At 35.5% G+C, this 12,602-nt stretch overlaps 1 protein-coding gene across 1 annotated transcript in view; it reads right to left on the bottom strand.

Moving 5' to 3' along the window:
• TEX11 (testis expressed 11) overlaps positions 1 to 12,602 on the bottom strand; it is a 316,643-nt gene that overhangs the window by 56,384 nt on the left and 247,657 nt on the right. The window contains exon 25 of the mRNA XM_079124942.1: positions 1,018 to 1,090. Coding sequence (XP_078981068.1) covers positions 1,018 to 1,090 — 73 coding nt within the window. The remainder of the gene's footprint in view (positions 1 to 1,017; positions 1,091 to 12,602) is intronic.

The raw sequence follows: 12,602 nt of genomic DNA, 5'->3' as shown, positions 1-12,602 counted from the left end.
AATCTATTCAGGGTTTCCTTATCATCAATGCTGTAAACATTTCAGAGTAGAAAAGAAGATGTGTTTTCTGTTCTCAGAATACAGAGAATACTTTCAGGCTATAGAGTATATTTTCCTGAAATCTCCTATAGTAAGTATATTAGTTAGGTCTTTTCTATCCTTACTTGTCATTTTTATTCATTTAAATGGCTGTCATAGATTGAGAGAGGCAAATTAAATCCCTGTGTTTATATTTTTCCTTATAATTTCTATAATTTGATATGAAAACCTGTCAGAGACATCACATATGCACAAAAAGAAAACAATTTCTAAATATTAAGAAAAAGAATTCATGAACATATTAAAATAATAACATACCATGTCCGAATAGAGTTTATTCCAGGAATGCAATGATGACTTAATTTTAGGAAATCTATTATTATAATTCAATGTATTCACAGTTTAAAGAGAAAAACCATGATTATCTCCATAGATTCTGAAAAGGCATATAATTCAATTGAATATCCACTGACTTAAAAGAATTCTAAAAGAGGAACAGATGGGCACACTATAAAAAAGTCTATCTAAACCCAAAAACCAATATCATCTTTAATGAGGAAACTGTAGCAAGTTATTACATGATTTCAAAAGGTTTACTATGATTTTGATAATTTCATATCAAACTCCCAGCAGTGTCTGGTATTTGTATTATTGTTTGAAAGACTCTGTCATCTACATTGATTAGTCAGTCAGTGGTAACTTTTGGTTAGACATTAAATTGAGTGACCTAAGAGCAATAATATGTTGTACAATAATAATTTTACTTTTATATTTTATAAGAAGCAAAGTGAATAATATTCTTACTGTAATCAGTATTATAGAATAAAAACATTAACATACAGTATGTAAAAATTAGTTCTTAAAAATAATTTAGCTGTTATTGAATATTACAGAAAATTCTCATGACAAAAGAGTTGGTTATTCAGATTCTAAACTCCCTTCATAGCTGTGTTATCAAAATTCTAGTTCCCACTGTACCTGTTTGTTTCAGGAGATTCCAGATGTCTTTGCACTTCTGGGTTTGCTCAAGTACACGACTCAGTAACTTGGTCTATTTGGCAACAAGATAATTAGTCTCAACAAAAAGAACTTTAAGCAAATTAACATAATCTCAAATCATTTTAATTAAAAAGAATTAAAGTAAATGTTAGTTTATTTTTATTTTGTATTTATTTTGGGGGTACTGTAGATTGAACCCAGAGGTGCTTAACCACTGAGCAACATCCCCAGTCCTTTTTATTTTTTATTTTGAGACAGGGTCTCACTAAGTTGCTTAGGACCTTGTTAAATTGCTGAGGCTGACCTCGAACTTGCAATCCTCCTATCTCAGCCTCCCAAATTGCTGAGGCTACAGACATGTGCCACCATGCCCAACTAAATGTTAGTTTAAAGTGAACATTTTGGAATTGATATAGAAATATAAACTCCAAATACACTTCTACTTATTTTCTAAAAAATAAGTATTCAATAGAAAACCTTGAGCACTACCAATTTCTTTAATAATTTAGAACAGAAGAAATGCACTTCCAGAATAGTGATATGAGGTATTCCATAGACCCTCTTCCAAGTAAAACAAAATTAAGTAACTGAAAAAAATTGTAAAACACAGTCATATATGGTAGGGAGTATAGCTCAGTGGTAGAGTGCTTGCCTACCATGTGTAGGCCCTGGGTTCCAACCCCAGAACTACGAAAACAAAACAAAACAAATAAAACACAATCATATAAAGTCTCAAAAAATTGCCCTGAGGGCATACATAAAGTTGGGAAACATTTACCCCAGGAGGTCTGCTAAGCCTAAGTAAGAAGAATAAGAGCCTGTGACATATGAACCAAGATGTGTTCATCACACCCCAGTTCAATAAGATGTAATCACTGCTTTGAGTAGATATAGTCAAGTTTCAAGCCTAGGGATTTCTTTGAGGGCCAGATTGCTGGTACTTCTCATCCCCCAGGTCTGTATTGTAGAAGCTCTATCAAAAAAACACACAATTGAGAGGCCTAGGGCTCTCTTCTACCTAGTCCCCATCGGTAGGGCAAAAGCTCTACCCAGAGCAAGTCAAGTTCAGAATACTTGGTCTCAATTGTTCTCATCTCTGCTTGCTTATAGTATACTATAGTATAGTTTCCATGCTGGGAGAGGCAAGGAAAAATACCAGGGACTATATATAATTTTTTCTTGGTCCCTTATTCAGAGCTGGATTGTCACTCTGATAGAAGTGGGCCACTATCTCTTCCCCTCTCCAAAACAGTAGTTCAGTTTCTGTTCAGTAAATTAAGTCAGTCATTAGAAAGGTGAGCTCTGTAGTTCTCCCCAAGGGGAACAACTTGGATTAGAATAGAACCTGAGGAAGTTCAAGGCTAAGGGCACTGTGAAAAACCATGGAGATTTGGTAGTGAGTTATTGGGGCAGGCCCAAAATGGCTGTAGTTAGGCTCCCTCAAAGAGACTTCTGGTGGAATGTTATGTTTTTAGTGTGGAGCTAGGCTGGAAACTGGCTGTTATGGTTAGTCAAGGCCAGAAACACTGAAATTCAGTAAAACGTTGGAAACCATGAAGCACACCAACTTATACATAATGGAATTATCGAAAGATAGGAGAAAGAAGGAGCAGAAAAAACTTTTTAAAAAATGGGTGAAAAATGGGTGAAAACTCCCCAATCTTGATGAAAAACATTCTCTATACATCCAAGAAGCCCAACAAACTCTAGACAGGATAAACACAAAGAAATTCAACCCAGATACATTATATTCAAAACAGTAAAAGATAAAGAAAAAAAATTAGAAACAGAGAAAAATGACTCATTACATACATATATACCTTAGTGACAACTGACTTCTCATTAAAAACAATGGAGGTCAGAAGGCAGTGAGAAAACATATTCTAAGTCATGAGGATTGGGGATGTAGCTCAGTGGTAGAGAGTTTGCCTAGTATGCATGAGGACCTGGGTTCGATCCCCAGCATGGCAAAAAAATAAATAAACCAAAAGTGATGAATAAAAATAACAACTCACTAATAATCTAATATTCATCAAAACTATTATTTAGAACTAAAGATGAAATACATTTCCAGATAAACAAGACTTTAGGGAATGTATTACTGAGACAATTTTTCAGAGGAAAAGCAAATTACACAAGGCAGTAATGTGAATTCAGATTAAAAAGGAGAGTACCAGTAAAATAATCTGTCACTACGAAAGACAATAAAAATGCATATTTCTTCTTTGTTCTCTGAACTGCCTTAAAAAGCAATTGTGGGGCTAGGTGTGTTATCTCAGTGGTAGAGCATATAGCGAGCATGAACAATGCCTTGGGCTCAATCTCTAGCACCAAAAAATCAAAAGCAATTGTATAACACATACACACATGAACTTGTTTTTGCTACTGGGCCTCTAATAATAGAAATGTAATATATTTGACAATAACAACACAAGACACAGGTGGGGACAAAAGTGTTTGGGGTAAGGAAATGTGACCGTATGGTAACTGGAATCCACAGGAAGAAGTAAAGAGAAGCACAAATGGTAAATAAGATGATTAGTATAACAAACCGTAGTATATACTTGCTCGCCTTTCTTCTTAGTTTCTTACAAATACATAAAATTGCATAAAGTATAATATTATAAGATATATTGTTGTGTTTGGAGCACATATAGATGTAATGTGTATAATATGATAGAACAAAAATGTGAGAAGGGAACAGAAATAATAGGAAAAACATTTCTGTATCTCACTGGAATTGAATTCATAATCTCTTGTAGAGGCAGAATAATTAAGATCTATGTTGCATGCCCTAGACCAACCACTAAGAAAGTAAGTAAAAAATATTATGTAAAGATTGTTAAGGGAACTAAAATATTACAGTAGCAAACATTCACTTAATGCAACAGGAAGGAAACAAGAACAAAAACTATGTGAGACACATGGAACCAAAATGTGAATTAGGAGAATTTTCACCATAAAAGTAATGGCATTAAATGTGATTGGATTAAATAAAGTAGTAAAAGGCACAGTTTGTCACACTGTTAAAAAATAATATGATCCAACTATATTCTGTCTATAAGAGACAAACATCATATCTAAAGATAAAAGATTGAATGTAGCTGGGTATGGTGGTGCTTGACTGTAATTCCAGCGACTTGGTAGGTTGAGACAGGAGAGCTACGGATTTAAGACTAGCTTTAGCAATTTAGTGAGACCCTGTCTCAAAATTAAAAAATAATAAAATGGGCTGAGGATGTAGCTCAGTGCTCAAAGCACTTATGGTTTAGATCCCCAGTACCAAAAAAAAAAAAAAAAAAGAAGTAAAAGGATGGGAAAAACCTATGCTGTAGAAATATCAACCTTTAACATTACTAGAGTTCAAAAACATGTTAGTTAGGGATAAAGAGAGAAATTTTACATTGATAAAATGGCTACTCCATCAGTAAGATATAGTAATTACAGACACATATGCAACTAACAATGGAGCCCCAAAATACATGAAACAAAAATTGACAGAATTAAAGAAATAGACAATTCAACAATAAGAGCTGGAAACTTCAACATCTTGCTGTAAATAATGAATAGAACAACCAGGCAGAAAATTGTCAGATATATAGAAAACTCAATACCATAAACCTACTAGACCTAACAGACATCCATAGAACATTCCACCAATCCAACTCCTATGTACATACTTGAAACAAAAAAAGTTCACCAAAATTTATATATGAATACTTATTAATGCATTATTTATAATAGATGAGAATTGAAAACAACCCAAGTGCCCATCAATGGGAATGGATAAACAAAATGTGATATCTATCTATCTATCTATCTATCTATCTATCTATCTATCTATCTATCTACATATACTACAATGAAATGATGTATATACACTATATATACAATGAAATATATATAATGAAATGTTATTTCACCATAAAAAGGTATGAAATATTGATTGATACATGCTACATCATGAAGAAACTTGAAAATATTTCAAAATTTGTAAAAGGAGCCAATCAAAAAAGACTACAAATTATATGATGACATACCGAGAAAAAACAAAACTATAGACAAAATGTAGATTAGTGGTTGCCTAGGGCTGGTGGCAGAGATGAGATGTAATTGCTAATGGGCATGAAGTTTCTTTTTAGGGTGATAAAAATGTTCTAAAATTAGGTTGATAGTTTCACACATATAAATATTCTAAAAAGCATTAAAGTGTATATTTAAATGGGTTAATTTGGGTTAGGGTATAACTAAGTGGTTGCATGTTTGCCTAGAATGTGTGAGGCCTTGGGTTTGATCCCTAGCACTAAAAAATAAAAATTTTAAAAAATGAGTGAACTATAAGGAACATGAATTATACCTAAATAAGTTTGTTAAAAAATAATCTAGGACAAGGGTCAGGACACTTCTGTAAAACATCAGACAGTAAATATTTTAGGCTTTGCTAGCCACATATACTCACTTTCACATGTTTTGCTTTATTTTGGTTTATAACCTTTTTATAAATGTAAAAACCATTTTTAACTCTCAGGCTGTACAAAAACAGGCCACGGAACTGATTTGGACAGTTGGCAATAGCTTACCCAGTCCTATTCTAGGAAGAAAATGTGATTCCTTTTCAAATTGCAATTACTCTAATGTTTGAAGCATCCCTCACATTCCCTTAACTCAGGAGGGTTGAGACAATGTAGATAGGACTATGCAGTCTACTTATATTCCTATATCATCATCTTATTTATAAATACCCTGATTTATGAGGTTATAAAGAGCAGGGTGCAGCCACTAGCATGATGGCACATGCCCGTAGTCCAAACTCGTAGTCCAAACTAGTCTGCCGGCTGAGGCAGAAGGACTACAAGCTCAAGGCCAGCCTGGGTCATTTAGCAAGATAAAGAAAGAGTGAGAGAGAAAGAGAGAAAGAAAGAGAGAGAGAGAGAGAGAGAGAGAGAGAGAGAGAGAGAGAAAGGAAGGAAGGAAGGAGTGTAGTTATATATAATAGAATTCAACAAATATTCTGTAGAGAGAGAAAGCACAACAATCTAATTCATAGTGACTGCACTTAGATGATGAAAGGCAGAAGTGTATCTTCAATTATCCAAATAGAAATGCTTTCAAAAGCACAGACTATAGAAGGTTACAGAGTTCTTGGGAAACACAGATGTCGTTACAAACAAAAATGAAATAATTAAGGACTGTACTTAAGAGTTTGTGAAATTTCCTTCACACTAAGTTGATATCTATTTGCTAAGATATACTGTTTAATAAACTCAGGCTATCAACAGAAAAAGAACAACTTTTCAAAGTTAAAAGTACCATATAAGGAGAACATGTTATTACTGTTTTTTAGTAAAGCAAAAGTGCCTATTGAAAATAAATTTCCTTTTTTTTTTTTTTTTTTTTTTTTTTTTTGGTACCAGGGATTGAACCCAGGGGTCCAAGCACTTTTTAGTTTTTATTTTGTGACAGGATCTCGCTAAATTTCTTAGGGCCTTGTTAAATTGCTGAGGCTGGCTTTGAACAGCCTTCTGAGCCAATGGGATCACAAATGTGTGTCACCACACTCAGCAGAATTAACATAAATTTTACCTTTACCTGGTAAGAAGCGGAATTGGTTTTGTTTGTCTTATTTTGTTCTGCAGAAGGTAGATTCTTTTCTCATCTTCTTTTAAAACATAAAGGCTTCTTAAAAGGTGCCCTAGTAGTTCTCAAGAATGAGGCCTCCTAAGCAATCCTCAATGAGAAAAATGAAACAGGAGGCATCACAATACAAGACCTTAAGTTATACTACAGAACTATAGTAACAAAAACGGTATGGTATTGGCACCAAAACAGACATGTGCACCAATGGTACAGAATAGAAGACACACAGACAAATCCACATAAATAGAGTTATCTCATACTAGACAAAGGTGCCATAAACATATATTGGAGAAAAGATAGCCTCTTCAACAAGTGGTGCTGGGAAAACTAGAAATTCATTCATATGTAGCAAAATGAAATTAAACTCCTATCTCACCCTGCATAAAACTTAACTCAAGGTGGATCAAGGACCCAGGCATTAGACCAGAGATCCTGCACCCACTACAAGAAAAAGCAGACCCATTTCTACATCATGTTGGCTTAGGAACCAACTTCCTCAACAAGACTCCTCAAGTGCAAGAAATAAAATCAAGAAACAATAAATGGGATGGTGTCAATCTAAAAAGCTTCTTCACAGAATATGAAACAATCAAGAATGTGAAGAGAGAGCCCACAGAATGGGAGAAAATCTTTGCCACCTGTACCTTAGACAGAGCATTAATCTCCAGGATATATAAAGAACTAAAAAAAACCTTAACATAAAAAAAAAACCCAATCAATAAATGGGCAAAGGAACTGAGCAGACACTTCACAGAAGAAATATGATTGGTCAATAAATACATGAAAAAATGTTCAACATCTCTAGCAATTAGAGCAATGCAAATTAAAACTACACTGAGATTCTATTTCACTCCAGTCAAAATGGCAACAATACAAATATCAATAAATGTTGGTGAGGAAGTGGAGAAAAAGGTACACTAATACATTGTTGGTAAGACTGCAAATTGGTGCAACCACTCTGGAAATCAATATGGAGACTCCTCAAAAAAATAGGAATGGAGTGGAGATCCAAGATGACGGACTAGAGGGAGGCTGCATTCCTTGTCGCTCCGTAACTCCAGTTTCAAGCAGAGGATATCTGTTTCTTGGTGAGGCAGTTTTTGCTGCTTATCAATCCCCTGTTGTTTACCCCATTTTTCTGCTGTGATCACCTGCAGTCTGCCAGCATATCAACGCCTTTTTTGAGTGCAGATTGCTCACTGTCAGGTGCCTATCATCCGCCATTTGCCTGCCTCTTGCCTGTCTATCGCCTGCCTTACACCTATCCATCACCCAATGCACGAGGTTCACCTCCAGATCGTCCGACAACAGTCAACAAACTGATCGCCGACCGCCAGTGGAGCACCAGCTGCCTGCTGTTGCCTGGAAGTTCTCTGTCACAGTACCTGCAGGTGTGATTACACGTGGCTGTTGCCATTTTGAGACAACAGCCAGGCTATCACCGGGACCCCAGATCGACTGACTGCGCCCTGCCTCCAGGATCCTACAACCACACCAAACACACCTGACCTCCAGGACCCCTGCCTGACCAACCGCACCCCGCCTCCAGGACCTCCAGCTGACCATGTCCACACCCTGAGCTGCAGCTCCCCATTTGCCAACACATTTGGAAGCCAGAGCGGACATCTTGGATAATCCTGGAAGCCGGAGCTCCTATCTTTAGGTGGGCAAATCCCATCCTGAGATGCCTGCTGGAGACTTGAAGCTCGATGTCAGGTACCTCTCATGCATCAGGCTACTGAACACTGGAAGGTTTCATTACTATATGACTGTTATACTGTAGATTTTCTTTTTTCTCCTTTTTAAAAAATTTAAGTTTTTATTTCTTTACTTTTCTTGCTCTCTTTTCCTTTTGTTTAACTGTTCCCTCAGTCTTTTTCTCCCTTTTTTGCATACTAACATCCAATTTCTTTTGATTACACTCTCACCCTTTCTATTATGTAGAACTTCTGTATATTCTTTTCTTATCCCATTAACAGCCACATTCTACATCCCTCTGCATCCTCTTTGTCCTCCATTTGAAACTGCAGACCTTATTGCAAATATGTTTGTTTTACTGAAGATAATTTTTGAACTCATTCTGTTTATTATGACAATTTTGTTATTGTCCTCATAGGGGCTATTTGGTCTAGGATTGCATAGTGTCTGATTTGGGCACTGCTAATATTGATCTCCCCTTAAAGAAAGGGTTTTGGAAACCTATAGGGCCACTATAAGCCTATGGGGGAAATCTGCAATACCCCAGATCTGCACTGCTAGAGGGGAAGATACATGAACAACATGAAAAAACAAGGGAAGAAAATGATCCAAACAAATCTAGATTCTATATTAATAGAATCCAATGACAGTATGTTAGAAGAAATGTCAGAAAAGGACTTCAGATTATACATGATTAAGATGATTCATGAAGCAAAGGATGAGATAAGAGAGCAAATGCAGGCAACGAATGATAATACCAATAAGCTGACAGAGCAACTGCAGGAAGCAAAAGATCATTTCAACAAAGAGATAGAGATTCTCAAAAAAAAAAAATGGAAATCGTTGAAATGAAGGAAACAATAAACCAAATAAAAAACTCAATGGAAAGCATCACCAAAAGACTAGACCACGTGGAAGACAGAACCTCAGACAATGAAGACAAAATATTTAATCTTGAAAATAAAGTTGCCCAAACAGAGAAGATGGTAAGAAATCATGAACAGAATCTCCAAGAACTATGGGACATCATGAAAAGACCAAATTTAAGAATTATTGGGATTGAGGAAGGTACAGAGATACAAACCAAAGGAATGAACAACCTATTCAATGAAATAATAGCAGAAAATTTCCCAATCCTGAAGAATGAAATAGAAAATCAAATACAAGAGGCTTATAGAACACCAAATGCACAAAATCACAACAGATCCACACCAAGGCACATTATAATGAAAATGCCTAACATTCAAAATAAAGATAGGATTTTGAAGGCCGCAAGAGAAAAGCAGCAGATTACATATAGGGGGAGACCAATATGTATAGCAGCTGACTTCTCAACCCAGAGTCTAAAAGCTAGAAGGGCCTGGAACAACATATTTCAAGCTCTGAAAGAACATGGTTGCCAACCAAGAATCCTATACCCAGCAAAACTACCCTTCAGATTTGAAGATGAAATAAAATCCTTCCATGATAAACAAAAGTTAAAAGAATTTGCAAATAGAAAGCCTGAGCTACAGAATGTTCTCAACAAAATATTCCATGAGGAGGAAATGAAGAACAACAATGGAAGTCAGCAAAGGGAGGAACTACCTTAGAGAAAAAACACTCAAAGGAGAAACCAAGCCAAATTAAAAACCAAAAATAAGCCCAAATGACTGGGAATACAAATCATATCTCAATAATAACCCTGAACTTTAATGGCCTAAACTCAGCAATCTAAAGACATAGACTGGCAGAATGGATTAAAAAGAAAGACACAACAATATGCTGCCTGCAAGAGACTCATGTCATAGAAAAAGACATCCACAGACTAAAGGTGAAAGGATGGGAAAAAACCTACCACGCACATGGACTCAGTAAAAACACAGGGGTTTCCATCCTTATATCAGATAAAGTGGACTTCAAGTCAAAGTTAGTCAGAAGGGATAAAGAAGGACATTTCATACTGCTTAAGGGAACCATAAATCAGGAAGACATAAGGATAATAAATATTTATGCCCCAAACAATGGTGCATCCCTGTACATCAAACAAATCCTTCTCAATTTTAGGAATCAAATAGACCACAACACAATAATTCTCGGTGAGTTTAATGCACCACTGTCACCACTAGATAGATCTTCCAAACAAAAACCAACCAAAGAAACCATAGAACTCAATAACACAATCAATTACCTAAACTTAATAGATATATACAGAATAATCCACCTATCAATGAGCAAACTCACTTTCTTCTCAGCAGCACATGGAACCTTCTCAAAAATAGACCATATGTTATGCCACAAAGCAGCCCTTAGGAAATGCAAAAACATAGAGATACTGCCTTGTGTTCTATCAGATCATAATGGACTGAGAGTAGAAATAAATGACAAAATAAAAAACAGAAATTATTCCAACACCTGGAGACTAAATAATATGCTATTGAATGAAACATGGATAACAGAAAACATCAGGGAGGAGATAAAAAAATTCTTAGAGGTCAATGAGAACTATGATATAACATATCAAAATCTCTGGGACACTATGAAAGCGGTACTAAGAGGAAAATTCATTGCATGGAGTGCATTCCAGAAAAGAATGAAAAGTCAACAACTAAATGACCTAACATTACAACTCAAAGCCCTAGAAAAAGAAGAACAGAAAAACAGCAAAAGTAGTAGAAGACAGGAAAAAATTAAAATCAGAGCTAAAATCAATGAAATTGAAACAAAAGAAACAATTCAAAAAATTGACAAAACAAAAAGTTCATTCTTTGAAAAAGTAAACAAAATAGACAAACCCTTAGCCACACTAACAAAGAGAAGGAGAGAGAAAACTCAAATTACTAAAATTCGTGATGAAAAAGGAAATATCACAACAGACACCACTGAGATACAGAACATAATGAGAAGCTACTTTGAAAATCTGTATTCCAACAAAATAGAAACTACCGAAGACATTGACAAATTTCTAGAGACATATGCTCCACCCAAACTGAACCAGGAGGACATACACAATTTAAACAGATCAATATCAAGCAATGAAATAAAAGAAGCCATTAAAAACCTACCATCCAAGAAAAGCCCAGGACCAGATGATTCTCAGCCGAGTTCTACAAGACCTCCAAAGAAGAACTCATTCCAATACTTCTCAAAGTATTCCAGGAAATAGAAAAGGAGGGTACCCTACCAAACTCATTCTGTGAAGCTAATATCACCCTCATACCCAAACAGGAAAAGACGCATCAAGGAAAGAAAATTTTTAGACCATTATCCTTGATGAATATAGATGCAAAGATCCTTAACAAAATATTGGCAAACTGTTACCAAAAACATATTAAGAAAATCGTGCACCACGATCAAGTGGGGTTCATCCCTGGAATGCAAGGATGGTTTAACATCCATAAATCAATAAACGTAATCCATCATGTCAGTAGACTTAAGGATAAGAACCATATGGTTATTTCAATTGATGCAGAAAAAGCATTTGACAAAATACAACTCCGCTTCATTCTCAAAACACTAGAAAAAACAGGGATAGTAGGAACATACCTGAACATTGTAAAGACTATTTATGCTGAGCCCATGGCCAACATCATTCTTAATGGAGAAAAACTGAAACCATTCCCTTTAGAAATGGGAACAAGACAGGGATGTCCTCTTTCACCACTTCTATTCAACATTGTCCTCGAAACTCTAGCCAGAGCAATTAGACAGACTAAAGAAATTAAAGGGATACAAATAGGAAAAGAGGAACTTAAGCTGTCACCTTTTGCTGATGACATGATTCTATATTTAGAGGATCTAAAAAACTCCTCCAGAAAACTTCTAGACCTCATCAATGAATTCAGCACAATAGCTGGCTATAAAATCAACATGCATAAATCTAAAGCATTTTTATATGCAAGTGATGAAACATCTGAAGGGGAAATGAGGAAAACAACTCCATTTGCTATAGCCTCAAAAAAAATACTTGGGAATCAATCTAACCAAAGAGGTAAAAGATCTCTTCAATGAAAACTACAAAACATTGAAGAAAGAAATTGAGGAAGACCTTAGAAAATGGAAAGATCTGCCATGTTCTTGGATAGGCAGAATTAATATTGTCAAAATGGCCATACTACCTAAAGTGCTATACAGATTCAATGCAATTCCAATTAAAATCCCAATGATGTACCTCACAGAAATAGAGCAAGCAATTATGAAATTCATCTGGAAGAATAAGAAACCCAGAATAGCTAAAGCAATCCTTACCA

Source organism: Sciurus vulgaris (assembly GCF_902686455.1).
Source record: "Sciurus vulgaris genome assembly, chromosome: X".
Lineage (NCBI taxonomy): Eukaryota > Metazoa > Chordata > Mammalia > Rodentia > Sciuridae > Sciurus > Sciurus vulgaris.
The sequence above is the reverse complement of the archived record's forward strand: the minus strand, read 5'-3'. Positions and strand labels throughout refer to the sequence as shown.